Source organism: Aythya ferina (genome assembly GCF_964211825.1).
Source record: "Aythya ferina genome assembly, chromosome: 20".
NCBI lineage: Eukaryota > Metazoa > Chordata > Aves > Anseriformes > Anatidae > Aythya > Aythya ferina.
Genome location: NC_140318.1, coordinates 2,279,323 through 2,295,152, shown reverse-complemented (window position 1 = coordinate 2,295,152; position 15,830 = coordinate 2,279,323). Strand labels below are relative to the sequence as shown.

At 44.9% G+C, this 15,830-nt stretch overlaps 1 protein-coding gene across 7 annotated transcripts in view; it reads left to right on the top strand.

Annotated features, from left to right (window-relative positions):
- Positions 1 to 15,830, top strand: part of DAB2IP (DAB2 interacting protein) — a 210,784-nt gene that overhangs the window by 100,537 nt on the left and 94,417 nt on the right. For all 7 annotated transcript variants that reach the window (XM_084493801.1, XM_084493797.1, XM_084493802.1 and 4 more), the window contains one exon: positions 8,304 to 8,422. In XM_084493801.1, coding sequence (XP_084349927.1) covers positions 8,304 to 8,422 — 119 coding nt within the window. The remainder of the gene's footprint in view (positions 1 to 8,303; positions 8,423 to 15,830) is intronic.

Here is a 15,830-nt window from a genome sequence, read left to right as displayed (position 1 = left end):
CATGTCCTATAAATTCTTTATTTTATCTTCAGTGAAATCACAACTACATTTTAAAAGCAGAATGGACGTAATGATTCACAGTCAATATCAAGTGTTTAAGTCATTATTAAGCTACAAAAAGTATTGTAAAAGTTTAAATTTATACGAGTGTGAATAATTTTCTGTCAGCTGGGGATTATTCCTTTTAATCTGGATGGCACTCATTCTCTCTGTATCTGAGGTTTCAAAAATAGTTGCCAGATTGAAATCTGTTGCTCTCCATTGTAAAATAAATCTTCTACGTATACAGTGCATGGGAGACTGTACGTGTGAAACTAACTACAGTTAATGAAAGTCAAATACTTAAAACTCTCAATGTCACAAACAAGTGAAGTCTCTGAACTCATTGGATATCATTTCAGTGTTTTTAATAACAATTTGGCTGCGTATTTCCTGGATTTGGAGATTTTGTTTGGAGTCACTTAAACTCTCAGGAGGCTAATCCAATGAAGATGGTTCTTTAAAAAATGAATAGAAAATTGCTGTGGGATTTCTTAGGAGTCTAGAAATTAGTTTTCTACCTCTGGCCTTCTGCCTCGTGTTGGGTATTGGCTGACAAACTTCATCCCTACCAAAACAACTCATGGCTTCTCCACATCACACGATGAAGGGAAGCAGCTCCTGCAAGGGGTTCTGGCACGGCTTCTCTTCACCCTTGGGAAGCTGGCAGCCCTCAGTGCTCACGGGAGGTGTGCTGCTTCTCTTGGGATTGTTCCTGCTAAAGAACAAACAGAGAAGTTCTGTGTATGAACAGTTTGCCCTCTTGGATGTTTGACTCCATTATGTAAATAAGGCTGTTTCACCCCACTGAACATCTTTCCCAGGTGGCATCCTTGCTTGGTTTCATCTAGGCAGTCTTTTTCTCCTTGCTCCTCTACCTGGGTAAACAACGGGTTTTGTTCTTCAGGGTTACTTGTATTCTACTTGCATCTCTGTTTCTGCATCATTCATCCCTGATTGCTCAATTACCCTTCTCCTACCTTCCTAAGGAATATTTATGTGTCTTGTCTGGATATGAAATGTTGACAGTGTGATAATTACGGAGCTATGAACAAATAATCCAGAATAGTAGGGTTTTGTTTTAACAGGAGAACAAAAGAATCCAGATTGAAGAATTGGGTGATCCCTGAATAGCAATGTCTGTCGAATTGCAGGTGTGTTCAGGATCCTTCCCCATTCCTTCGCTCAGACTCTGCTAATGCCCTGCCTGTTCCCCGGGCACATTAGGGATGTCATCAGTGGTAGTTGGAGAGTGCAGACAGAGACTGCCCCAGGTTTTGGTTACTTCACCAGAGAGCCTTGCCTTGCTGAATGTTTTTGGTAGTTCTCTCAGTCAGGGACTAAGGGTGTGTGCTGGCTGAGGGGGACTATTTCAGAGGCTAGGAAAGGAGTCTTTCTCTAACAGAAAAGAGCAGAAAAGGAACAGAGTGAAATTCTGCAAAGAAACTCCTAGCTGAGGAAAATGACCAGGAAGAATGACTTGGGAGAAGAGGCGTACCCAGCAGCGAGAGCTGCCAGGCCGGGCAGTTCTTTACCCAGGGCAGTGGGAGAAGACCCCGTGACCAAGACATTTTCAAGAAGATAGGTAAAATCTTCACAAAAATAGAACATTAGCAGCAATCCTTTATTGGCTAGAGATGGAAAAGGGATGAGATGATATGCATTGAAGTTACTACTTCTGTCTGTGATGTGCTGCTACTTACACGTATTACATTTGCCGTATTTTTAATTAACACTCAGTGCCTCTCATTTGACATAATTCCAGTTTTCATGACCTAGACAGACCCACGCTATCCCTTTGGTGACCTCTGAGACTTCAGTGCATCTTCATCTGATTTTTCAAATGGGCTGAACCAAGTATTTCCAATGACACTGCAAATTTGATTAATCCTTTGCCATAGAAGGGCAGTGTTGCTAAGCAGCACTTACCAACACGAGCTGTTTCTCACATTCCCGGACTGCTTTATGGCCTGGCTCACAGACATACCCTCATGAGCACTTAAGTGCTCTGTCTCCGTGTTTATTCTCAAACTCTGGATGCCAGAGCCCATGTCTGACCACAGCATGTAGAACAGTATGATTTGAGCTTTCATTGCCATCCATCGCTGGACACGCAATGTTTTTGCAGCTATTTTTTTTCATCCTTTTCTTTTTATCTCAGTTCCAAGATGCTTATGTCACAGAGGGGCTTTCCTTACCCCTGTGGAATAATGCTTTAAGAGGCCATCAGTCAGAGCAAGCTGGTGCTTCGTGGATGGATGGTGCGTACGCATACTCTCAGACCTAAAAGTTACTGCCTCATCTGCGTGCTTCTTCAGGGGCCCATGGGGTGACTGGAAAGAGTCTTGAGGTTTACGAAATAAAACAGGGAAAGGTAAACTAAGGGACTTTGCACCCACTTGAACAAAGTTGTGCATTTAGCCTCCTCTAAACACAAAGGGTAATACATGTTAAGCTGTGTGCAAATTTCTGGGTCCAGAAGTAACAAACTGTTTTGGTTTTCTTTTTAACTCCATATCTCTGTTGCTGTGCTGACTTCTGTAGGATATTTCTTTTCCTTGCCCTTGCCCTGGGCTTGCATATTAGGCAGGTCTTGTCAATTCAAACAAGCTGGTTTTTGCCATGTAGCAGAATTTGTGGTTGTTGATCAATAAACTTGCAAGAACATAACTTCTGAAGGTTAATTCGGCAAGGATTCTCATGAGTCTGCTGATGTCCAGCTTCAAATGATGCTCTGGCTGACCGGCTCCTTCACGCCATATGCTCAAGTGCAAACCAGATCCGATGCCGGCACCACATATGCGAGAAATGCACTCTTCAGGGAAAGGACTCTATAGAGACTGTCTGTTTGGTCACCTCCTGAATGGAGCCCTTTATCACATCTGACAGGAAGAGAATTGGATGATAGGAAAATAACTTTTAACTTACAAGTTCAAATCAAAAGACCCGACAGTAATAAATTATAGATGAAGTGTTTGAAAGGATACATATACTTACAGGCACAAGCCTCTGAACAAATAAAAAGTATTTGATCCATAAAGGTCAGTGCTGTACATGAAATTCCCTCCTTCCTTGTATCGATGCCAGGAGACCACTCAGTGGATTACTTCACTTCTTGGGCTTTCAGGATGTGCATTTGATGCCTGAACTCACCCTCAGCTTCTTATGGTCCTTGTAGTAGTTTAATGCAGTCATGCTCTGCAAAGAGAATAGGAGAGCTGCACACTTAGATGGCTTTACCTGGTAATGAGCAATATCAGATACTGCCTGAAAATGGCTTCCATTTTATTTTGAAAGCTGAGGCTAACATGGGTAATTGTAGAAACAGGTAAACCCGCTATTTCTGTACGTTTATGTCTCTAATACAATATTAGCATTGGCAAGGTTCTGCTTGGTTCACAAATACAAGCATAACTTGTCCATTCTGTGCAGCCTCAGTAAAAGGGTAATGCCATGGCTGACAGATACTGTGCAAGACCACTCAAAACAAAACAAAACCAGATCTAAAGTAGTTAATATTATCTTTAAAAACAAATGAAAAAAACCTAATGTTCTAAAGCCCAGGACAAAGACAGCTCTGGTAGAAAAGATTTGCCCCCAGTTTTACTATAGCTCTAAACTTATATCCCTGATATACTAGAAAAAAATGGACACTTGATATAAAACACTGCGTTACACATTTATACTTGCAGCAAGTACTTATTTATGGCAGTTTGATTATGAGTAGCGAAAAAAATTCTGACATCCTCTCATATCCCTTGTAGTTGAGATTTGCTTGAACAGAAACAAAAAGCTACGGAAGAACTATAAAAATAACCCCATCTGTTCACTGCTTCCTCTGATATGTCTTTACAGTTTTTGTTCTGTCTTTGGGTAAGGACCTGAGCCAGGACTTCTGCCTGCTTCTGCAGTGTCCCTGCTCAACCAGCACGTTGCAGGTCCCCATGGCTCGGCCCCCTCCAGATGCTCGTGCTTTGCCCCGTGCGTGTTTGGCCAGCCCTCCGTGTTCTGCTGGGTCGTTGTGCTTAGCAAATGCTGGGGGATGCCAGGACTCATCCAAACAAAGCTGCACTCAAAGCATCCAGCTTGATTTATCATCTATCTGTCTATCTATGTAACTTCACATATATTATGTTTCCATGGTGCTGACTTTTTACCTTTCAAACTTAATCATGTGGGTTCACTGCAAGTGAACATTAATGGTGTGGGAGTCAGCTCCAGATACATGAGACTTGCATCATTACTTGATATTTAATAAAACAGGAGATCAGGAGACAGACTCAGGATTTTGCTGTCTTCTGTGCTATATTCATTTTAGCAGCCCTCCCTTTTTCTCTCTTTCCAGTTTATCCTTGGTCCGGAGTACATGGAAGTACCCAGTTCCTGCATCTCAAAGGCACACTGCTCTGATCGGTTTGCACATATGTTTTTAAAGTATTGTATATAAAATATTCAAATATAACAAATATTCTTTCAGGGTCTAGAGTAATTGGAAATGCAAATGTCGATAAACAGGAAAAATTAAAATGAAAATCTTACCTTCCTCCATTTGCAGCAAAGACAGCGGCATCAGATTTGGGGCTTGTCCAAATATGCATGAAACAAAAAAACAAATCACAGCAGACTTAATTGTCCTGCTTTGAATTGTGGCTGTCCTGTTCCGGCTTACATAGCAGTGGCTGTGATTAAGCCATTCCTCTAAAGGATTTGTTTATTTTTTTCTCTGCCCCTTTTCTTTCCATCTTATTATAACTTCAGTCAGCTCTTCTGATTAGAGCGATTATATTCTGGACTTGAGGATGGCAGAGTAAGAACTACAGAAACAAAACAAGAAAAGCAAGGCCCTTGCACCCAAAGAAGTGAAATCATGGGGCTGCACAGTGAGAACTCTGTGCATCCCTTTATTGCTAGGCTAGCTGAGTTCTGTGCCACGCTCCTCTGTGCACTTTTATGCCTGGCAAACTTCCATAGGACTGCGCAGCTTTGCCTGGTGCTGGATTCTGGACTGGAGTGGTCTCTTTTCCAATGATCCTAAAATATCTCATCTAGTGCAGAAGAAATTAGGCTGTGCACAGGATGAATTTCTACAGTTAGTAGCCCTGCTTGCATCTGAAAGGATTTTGTGATTGACTTTATGGCCCCTGCCAAAAAGTAGTTAGTATTAACCCAAGATTTGCTTCCTCGTATCCCAGCAGAACTTGAATAGTCTTTGGGGCTAACCAAAGACAAATCTGTACTAAACGAAGCAGAAGCATTATTCTCATTTGTGCAAATTTTGCACTAGCTCTGAATGCACTGACGTGTGCAGTGCAGCCCAGTAGCAGAGGGTTGGGTTGTGCACTGCTGGCAGCGCTGCCCCGCTCCAGCCTGGCTGTGCTGGGGCTCGAGCAAGGGCCCTCAGCACCACAGCTGGTGGCAACTCGTGATTTGCTGCTGCTGCAAATTTAGAAGGGATCCTTTGGCTCTTCAGATTTCTGTTTATTGTCATTAAATACAGTCTATTATCTTCTGAATTAAACTTCCTGAGTTAGCAGTTGAATTTTTTCTAAGATGTTTTTCCTGGTGGTAGGTGCTGCCCCCACATAGGAAGAAACAATTCTGCCATACAGAGCTCGCAATATAAACTTAAAGGAACATAAAGAACATGTAATATGAAGTGCAGCACTTTAATTACTAGAAGTCACAAGAATGTAATGAGGCTAGAGGAGTAGGCGATGTTCATAAGTTAGGATTAGCCTCACTTATGTAGAGATCAGAATCAAATGTTGTTTAAAGTCATAACCAAAGAAGAAATGGATGATGTACTTATGATCTCACCAGGCAAGCACGGCAGTTACACCCCAGGTTGGACTCTCTCTCCCTTGTCTTGTGGAGACCAGCTCCTCTCTCTTTTTCTCTTACCCCATGTACAATTACAGAAGGCAGTAATTCACACATGAGAGTTCCTGCTATCTGGCATGCACTATGGAGGTGCAGAGTATTGCTACAGCGTTATAATTTATCAGCATTAAAATGTCTGACATATCATTCTCTCAATGAAGCTAGCAATGAAAACTGAAAATGGCACAGTGTGATCTCCTTCTGGTAGCAATGAATGTAAAAACAATGCGAAACAGAAGGAAAGTAATGTCTTATTGCAACCCTAAATTCTAATTTCCAAATCCTGCACGAATCATCTAACAGTTGTCGAGATGTGAAATATAAGGTAGTGAAAGAAAGCTGTGATCGTTTGTCACAGAAAGTCTTTGCTTTTTTCCTTCTCAATTCCCCATCCGGAGCTGAAAGACTTTAAGAAGTGACTTGATAATATTGTGACACATTTGTGGCTGAGCTGGCGGCGATAAGGGGTGGACACTGCTCACCAGTGGCATTTAGGGACATGTTGCATGGTTGGCCAGTTACAGATTTTTGAATTTTGGTCTTTTCCTTCACAGGAAGTTTTGGCTAGGCTCCATAGCAGGCAACCAATGGCCTGATCTAGCCAGAACAGGAGTATGAGGAGTTGGTATCAAAAGTACGAGGCTGGCTAAGGTCCAAGTACAGAGGGAAATATCTTAGCGGTGTTGGAGGTAACGGAGGACATCCCCAAATCTGCTGCTTTGGAGTCACATTGTTCTCTCTTTTTGTACCCTCTGATGTTTCTCTTTAGCATAAAAATGAATTTCTGTAAAGGGTTTTCTCACAGACAGACACTTCTGAAAGGCCTTTGTTATCTTTGCCGTTCCCTGTTCCCTTCGTGTGAGGTGCGCGCTGCAGCGTGTAACTGGATGGCCTGCGCTGCACATCGGGCTTTTACAATCGCGTGCATAGCTCCAGAGCAGTACTCAGTTCACATAAATGCATGTTACGCACCTCATTTGTAAGTAAAGTGGCACTTAATAAACGTGAAACACCTTTGGTTATCTAGATGTTTCAAATTCTTGATGCACTTACAAACAGGAAAGCTGCTTCCATAACAAGAGCTGCCCAGACTGCCCCGGGAGATTTTGCAACCTGAGAGAGACACAATGTGAGCTATGAATATCCGAGGTGTGGAAGGAGCATTTAAATAGCACCAACAAATGACAGGCTGGGTAGAAGTCAGACTGTGATTATCTTTCTGCAAAACACATAAAGGAAATCAGTTTATAGAAGGGAGCTGCCGGAGGGTGTGTGACCTATATCCCTTCCGTAGGGTTGGTGGGAGGAACTGCTGGGACTCGTGGCAGGAGGCAGAGGAGCGCTCTGTGGGGACGTCTGGGATGCTGGGCAAGTACCCAGTGGGCAGATGCTGCTTCTTCTCACCTTGCCTTATGCCTGTCAAAATCGGTGCTTTTTCCAGTGGATATCTTACTCCCTCTCCTGGGGACGGGGAATGGAAGAGGCATGTGCAGAAACGCAGGTTGTGTGGGGATTTGCCAGGGATCGACCTGATTCAGTCTGACAGGGTGTAAAATGAGCGCTTCTTCGGGCTTCACCACAAACTCCTGGTTTGCCTTTAAAACACCACCCATTTTCGCTGGCTGACATGCTTGACCTCATGGCTGTCCTCACCTGCTGTAAGCGCCGGACACCACAGCATTATACTTTTATTGCCTTATTTAGCCAAAAGATTAAAAGTAATGTTCCGATCATGTCGAACATTAACTCCTAACAAGAAGCAAATACAAAATTAGAGCCTTTGCTACTAAAACACATCGTGCTGGCGGCGTGGCAGCGCCCCACAGGAGCCACGACTTGAGCTCCGGGAGGCAGCAGGGAAGGCACCGCGTGGTCAGTGCAGGGCTCCTGTCCTCCTGCCAAGGTGCTGCCCATGCATTACAGGACATCTTTATGTGTCCCTGACACCAGCCCAGTCCCACCAGCTGAGGCTGGGAGCCGGGGGCCCGTCAGGCGATGGAGCTGGTGCCCGTCTCCCGCTCACTGCCTGGGTGGTGCCGGCAGCCGGAGCCCCAGCCGCAGCCTTCCTCGCGTCGGGTGCTGCGATGTGCTAGCCTCGTCTTTCAGACAGTATTTTTATGTGAGCTGATGGTTGCCAGGGTAACAGAGGCTTCGGGGAGTCTCGCGCCGACGCAGCGCCCCGGCCTCGGCGGGCGCTGGGAGCAGATGCTGGCTGCGCGGGGAGCCAGGCGGGCGGCGAGGAGCGGCGCTGCCAGCGGGCACGCAGGCAGGGGCTGCCCGGAGCCAGCTGCCCGGCCGCGTGGGTGCAGGAGAGCAGGTCGAGGGCTTGCTCGCTCGTTCTCCTTTTTTTTGTTGTAATTTAGTATTCTTGTCTCACCCCACAGGGGTTCCTCAGCCGTCGGCTTAAAGGCTCCATCAAAAGGACAAAGAGCCAACCGAAGCTCGATAGGAACAGCAGCTTCCGGCACATTTTACCTGGCTTCAGGAGCGTGGACAATGAAAGGTAAGGGGACGCTCCTGCGGGGTGGGGAGGAGAGGGTGTGGGAGAGAGAGAACCAGGATATCAATGTGTCCAGGGCTTGTTAATATCTTGCTTATCTCATTCAGAGCAAGGGCCACGTCCCTGACAGAAGCGGACTTGCTGAATTGTGATGGGGTAATTTTAATCTGTTGGCGAGTGCCCGGTGCAAGCCCTCCCTTTCAGGTTAAATAGCGCGTACCGAGAAGCCTGTGTGATCTGCTGTCTGTCCCCCAGTAAATCCTAAGTTGATGCACCGGCATATAAATAGCACGGAGATGTAGCAGCCAGAGCCGACTGATGCGGGTGAAGGCGGGAGGAGAGGGACGCTCCCACAGCGGGTGCATTGAGCATTGCCGGGCTGCACGTTGTACGAACAATAACAACCGGAATCTGCCCAGCTCCCCGTCTCCCTTCCACACACACGTCTCCAGCATAGCCCCTGCCCGCCGGCATTACGCTGCGATGGATGCCCGGCATGTGGCCGGAGCTGCCTTTCTGTCTGAGCCACGGCAGGATCTTTCGGTCCAGAAGGGATGTGTTGCAGGGAATATGCAGATGGATCGGAGGAAGCTTTTGACATGGGATGGCCAGAACTGGAGTGAATTGACAGCAAAATACAGGGGAAATGAGACCTTGTTTTTGTCATTCAGCTCAGCTAGAAAGTAAAGCTCTTTAGTGGATTTCTGTGTATTTATGTGTATGTACATTTATGTCAGGGTGTGCATGAGGCAGACACGTTTCTAGGTAAATTTGTGTGCAAATTCACATGCAGATCAAGGTCAGGGCTGGGTATGACAGGCTCCATTACCAGTCACAGAAACAAACTAGCGGTTTGCCTCCAAAAGGAAGATCTTTAAACCTTACGTGAATCTCTTCAGAGAATGACTCAGAAGTATTGAGGTGCCAAGATAAGTCTTTGTCTGAAAAACATGCCAAATAGGAAGTGCAGTGGTGTTATCATTTTGTAGCAGTGGTATTGTAAAATATCAGGACAGCATGTTACAATCCACTGAGTGCATGCTTCACTTTTAGACAATGGCAACTTCTTTTTAGCTATGCTCACTCACTGGAGGGGCAGGGAATTTATGAAGCCCACATCTGGATTTTTCCTGAGATTACCTAGGCTTATTCCTTCTGGATTTAGCAGGTAACAGGATTGTGCTGGTCAACGTAGAGTAGTATTCCAGGGGTTACTATCTGAGCAGGCAGAGTCGGTGTGGTTTCTGTGCTGCAGTTTTCACAGATGCTCAAAGTAGGGCACTGTGCTCCGTGTGGAAGGCGAGTGAGGGAGCCGGGTGGCCAGGAATCTGCCCAGAGTGCTGCTGCTTCACCCCAAAACGGGCAAGCTGGACGATGTTTCTCTCTATGTAGATGAGTTTTGTTTCTTTCTGTGAATTGGCACTATAGGACATGGGAATGAGCTGCTTGGCCAGCCCTGGAGCCAAAGTCATTTTCCCAAATGAAGCTTTGTAATTTCCCTGCCCTCCCAGCTCAGGAACCCTGGCTCTTGCTGGGCAGTGCCCTTTCAGACAGAGCCCCATTTACCAGAGCTTTTCTTTAAGGAGATTCAGTGAATGGCTGTAGTGCATGTTCGGTGTGGAGTACACAAGGTGGGTTGGAGGAGAGGTAGCATTTGGCAGCCTTGAATAAACCCCAAGGATTTGCTTATGTATTTAGAAACTGAAAATGAAGGGCTTTGGGCATCACTCATAAACTTGATGTATGGTACATAGACACGGCCTGGTCTGGAGGAAACCATCTGGCACTCAGCAGATTTTGACAGCGAGCTGTTAGTTCCCCAGCCTTCCTAGCAGTGTCAGACCTGCACGTCAGCAAGTACCTGCTGCAGAAGGCCTCGGCCTTAGGTGCTGCTCTCAGAGAGGTGAAAGAAAGCAGCAGCTGGGCTTCTCAGTCACCCTTCAAGGGTTTGGTTATGGAAGATAATTTTATCTTCCTGAACATTCCTGTGTCTATTAAAATGCACAATGCATGCAGCTCTGTGTACGAAGGGGCTTGAGTCTTTTGGATTGTTCTCATTTATTATTTTTTTTTTTCTGCTGTGCTTCCTTGTCTTTCTCAAAATCCAAGAACTACTTCAAAGAAGCATCTGGTAGCAGAATAGTTACTTCTTAAATATTTGATTCTTGACTCCATCTTGTATTGAAGCTGATTGCAAACTGCTGCTTTTCTGCTGGAAGTACCCATTGTAACACCGTTCTGCTCAGGGGCTTTGTGGAATTTTTGCAGGAGATACCGTAGCAGAAATGAATAGTGCAATAAATGCAGACAAAACACTTGAGGTTGAAGTACTGGGCTCTAGTAGATCGCAAATGATTCTGTTACTTAGCTTCTGCATATCTAAATTGGTGCTGTGCTCTATCTCTTAGTAATTTTATTTTCTTTGCTTTTCTTGCATGTCCTGTTTAGCATGCTGTGTACAGCAGGTGCATACAAATACCTGCAATGTGCACATGCATGCACAGACAGCCAACTAGATGGACGTGCCATGTACGTAGAGCAGGGAAGAGGCTATAAACAGGCGCTCTTTAACCTGTGCTTGATTAATGTATGCATTGCAATACTTCATGTAAATTTAAAATGGCAAGTGGTTACCTCCCTCCGCAGTGAGAAATTTGTACAATGTGCGTTTTGTAACAAAGCAAACCAGGAAATACCTTTAAATATTGGAGGCGTCACACAGTGTCTCAGTGGCATCAGACCAGAATTGCCCTGTGGGATTTGGGTCAGTAGGGGCTGGTGTTCCCACCTTGCAGCCACACAGAGACAACAGCCAGGTTTCCAGCAGAGTCGTGCCGAGCTGCCCGTACAAAGCGTGGTTGTGGCATCCCAGAGAGGAGATGCCAGTCCTGAAGTGTGGGGGGTTTGTCTCTGCAGAGCTGCTATACCACCTGCCAGGGGCCCATCTCCACTGCCAGGCACCTGCTTGTGGTACTGCCACGGGGTGTGTGCACGGTCAGAGCAGCTATGAAAACTCTGAGAATTCTGTTTTAGCAAAATTTGGCCAACTATGTTTTGTCTGTGAAGAACATCTGAGGACTTGTTCAAAGCAGGGCATTAGAGAAATGCGCTGGTTGTAGTCAAGCAGAGCTTACCTTTGTACGAAACACGTGGTTGTTTCTCGTGGTATTGGATTTTACATTGACTGAGAAGAGACTTTCGTTTGAAAAAGGTGCAATAAATTGGTTGTGCTAACTCCAGTAAATTACCACGGGGTTCACGTTGGTGCAGCAGGCTGGATTTCACCATTCTTTTACATTCCGATTTTTTTCTTGGAGCCCCATTACAGTAATAGTGATGCAATTATTGACTGTGAACAGAAGCAGCAAAATCGGAGCAAGTCTAACTAGTGTCTGGTATGAGAGGTGCATTAATCTGCTACAATCAGTTTATATCAGTGTGAGATTCAAAGGAGCATTGTGGAATGAGCGCCTTTCAATTTGTTGGCTAGTCAGATTGCTTGTTAGAGCTAAAGAAGGATTCTGTTAAACTGCCTTTTTGCTAACAATGTCTCCTGCATCCTGATTTATTACAGCAGCTAACGAAGTTTTTATCACGGAGCTCTGAATGTTTGTCTTTGTAGCGGCCTCTCTGGAATCAGCCACAAATCAAGCATTTGGCAGATGGATTGTTCTTAATTGGACCAACATTTCTCCTGAAGCCTGTGTGATGGAGCAAGCTCCAGGGCTGGGCTTTGGGTACCCAGAGTGGGACCAGAGTTAAATGTGTCGTTAGGGCATCTGGGATTGTGTTCTGGTGGTAGTGACCTGTTCCGTCACTGCTGGCGCTCTCTCACAGTCATCTTTTAAAAGTAATTTCTGAAAAAGAAAGTTTGCCAGGAATTTAGAAAGTCCATTAAATGGGGGTTGTTGTTTTTAAACCTAAATACATGAACGTGGTCCCATCTCCTCTGAAACTGGCAAAGGCCACCATAATTTTACACTAGGACTGAGAGGAGAGGGACACAGTCACTTTTATGGGATGGATGCCTTCTGACTTCCTTGGTGAAAGATGAGTGCTTTGAGTAACTAATTACTCTGATGTAATCCTGAAGTTGATCATTCCTAAAGACGCTTTTTATCAGCGTGCTTAGAATTCATTTAAAGCTGAGGGACACTCAGTCAGTAACATTTGGGATTATTTTGCAAGGTTTTTTTATTTTGTTTTTCATAATTCCAGAAGATAACATTCCATTTATGTTTTTTCTTGGCACTACAAAAGTCTGAGCATATGGCTGATTGTTAAATGAGCCTCAGCCTTGGAAGGGGAACAGCCATGCATCGGTAACACCAAAGACCTGCACTACTGTGACTCCCTCTTTAAAATACTTTTTTAAAATCGTGTCAAAAATTTCTGCTTATAACCCACAGAGGGAAGAGAGAGCATACAAGTCGTGTACTGCAGAGCATTTAATTCCTAATGTGCTAATTCAGTCTGCACTAAGGGTTTTCAAGTGTTCCTAACGTGGTTTTTTTGATGCAGTAGGAGAACATCAATAACTTATCATGCTCGTACAGTAAACTTAGCTTGTGAGTTCATACTAGATCTAATTATCAGTTGGTTATTCCCAACAAACCTGATGTGCCGAATATTTTTAGTTATGATGAAATTGGTGAAGGTTGAGGAGAACATGGTGACCGCTGCATCACAAAGTACGAAGAAGTCACTTTGATTCCTTTGGAAAGCGGAGTGACTCATCCTGCAGGTCTGGGGTGCTGGCACAACGCATGGGGGGCTTTCAGATCTCTGTGAACATGTCCTGGAGAGCTTGCTGGCTCTTCTGGCTCCTTACTTAGATGGCATTAGCCACTGAAGCTTCCTAAGTTAGAACGGTAGGTGCACAGTGCAGGGTTTTCCTGATAATGCAAATATTTGAGGAAGCACCGCTGAGTTTGGGTATGGAAACCATTCAGAGCCATCAGCCATAACTGAAAAGCAAAACATAACATCCTGCAAAATATAACATCCTGCAAGGGCAGGAGCAGGAGCAGCTGGCAGGTACTGATGTCTGCACTCCCGTGCGGGGGAGATCGGCCGGTCCCGCTCCACCCTGCATCCAGGGAACAAGCGTGGGGAGCTCAAAGAGGAGCTCACAGATTCAAGGACGGTCTGAGGATTGCTGGCCTCATCTAGTGCCTGCATTTGTATCAGGGCAACCTTGTCTAGGAATGTGCAAATCAACCTTTTAATGGGATTCCTTTGCAAAGTATTTCATGAACCAGAAAGTTAATTACTGATCTCCAATTAATGGCTGTGTTAGGAGGCTAGAGTAAAATCAGAGAAACGCTTTGAAGAAGAGATGCAGGAGGAAATTATCAGTTCTCCACAGAAACTCGTGTTGCTCACCGCCTCCTTCATGTAGTAGGAAGTTTAGGAAATAATATTCAAATATTTTTAAAGGGATAAAGCTTTTAATGGAAAGAGGGGGGTGGGGAGTTTTCTTCCGGGAGACACTGAAGCAAAAACAAACAATTCTTTTTAGGGAAGAAAGGGTAATAGTCAGCTTTGTAAAAATAAGGTACGGTTCCCTGATACAAGCGGTTTGGGTTTCCATCACGTCAACAGGGGCGCTTACTCCCTTCAGAATCAGCCGGGTGCTGCAGTGCATGGCTGATGAGAAGCAGTAAGAGCAAAAGCACCTCCAGGTCCAGCTGGGCATCTCCAGGTCCAGGTGGGCACGAGCGCTTCCTCTGCTCCTCTGCAGCCCCAGCAGTTGCAGCCAGGGCTCGACAAAGCTCAGGCGCTTCCCCATCAGCACCGTTTGCATGACATTTTCTTAATTAAGGGGGGTAGAGCTCCAGTAAACCCGCAAGGTTGCAGATCAGGTGCACTGCTCTGTGCACACACAACTATTTGTAGAGCCCCATTCAGCAATATGCTGCTCCCCTCAGCTAAAGCCATTTAGCAACCCCGAGAGGGGCAAAGACAGCCTGAAGCCAACGGGGTGCTTTTCAGCTTCTCCCAAGGCAACAGCAAGGTCTCAGCCATTTCTCCTGGTGAATTTGTTTCAGGTACTTACATATATATTCAGGCTTCTGCACATGGATGTGAATCTGCAATTTGTATCAGAGGCTAAATGGGGTAAATGTATTTGTCAGTCTCAAAGAAATACATAAACACCCTTACCCTGCAAGTTCAAACATCCTCATTTAACAGGGAAGTCATCTAGTATCTTTCAGTAAAAGACTATCTTAATTCCTAGAAAATTTTCAAGCTATTGTAAAATGTCAAGGGAAGAGCTAAGAAATTGGAATTACTTTAATAGCCTTACTCACTTTTCTCTGCTTCCTGGTTTCCTGACCATCTAAACAAACCCACAAAGTGCCCCACAGGGGTGCAGCGAGGACTTTGACTCGACTCGGAGTCACGCAGCAAAATTATAAAATCCTTCCTACTTAGGCATATGCAGCACTAGTGGGATAATTGGCTTCATGCATCTTACAATTAGCTTGCAAAAATATGTTTTGCATTCCTGACCTTTTCTCTATAAGCAAGGCCATTGTTTCACTGTCCTGCTTAATTACAAAATATAGTGTTGTGTGATGGTACAGATGACATCGTTGTGTCGTTGGCTCTAATTTGATGAGACATCATAATGGGGAGTTTTCATACTGAGGGCACTGAATTAGTGTAGCGTGAAGCCACATTTCTCTAAACCTACTAAATAAGGAGAAGTTAATTTTATGCTCTATCTTTTTGACGTTTGTAATCAAAGCATTGTATTGCAGCTGCAGATGGTTAGCATTTGAAGAATGTTTGGTAAATGCGGACAATCGGAAGGCATTGTCTCTGCGGTGGGAGCTCAGGTTGATTAATGGGTGGAAGGATGGAAGGAGGCTGGCTTTGCTTTTACTCCTCGTGCAGCCTGATCAGACGGCGTTGGCTCATTTGGCTGCTGCTTGGCCGAGGTGATGGGTGCAGCAGTGGGCACCCTGGGGCTACAAGCACACAGTCCCATTCCTCTCCTTTCAGCAAAGCCTCCGAGCAGGGGTGGCAGCGACGTTGAGTTGTGGCTGATGGTGTCTGGGTATCCTTCAGATGGAAGGCAGATCCTGCTGCGCCGCCGCATTAAGATTTTGTTTTCAAACAGACCATTTATTCTGACTTTGCCCTGTTGAGATTTTCATGTGCATGAATTTCAGTGCAATTACATTAGCATTACTCTTCATGTCAATAGACTCATAGAAAAAAAAGAAAGGAAATGCCATCACTACAGCTTTTCTACCAGAAAAGGCTTTCTGTTAGTTCAAGGCCCTTCTGCTATTTTGTTTTGGTTTGGTTTAGTTATTTTTTGTTTATGACAAAGCTAAGATACTTCTTTCCCAGCCTTAAACACTCGAGCACACAATGAAAACTGCTGCTGCTGAAAACA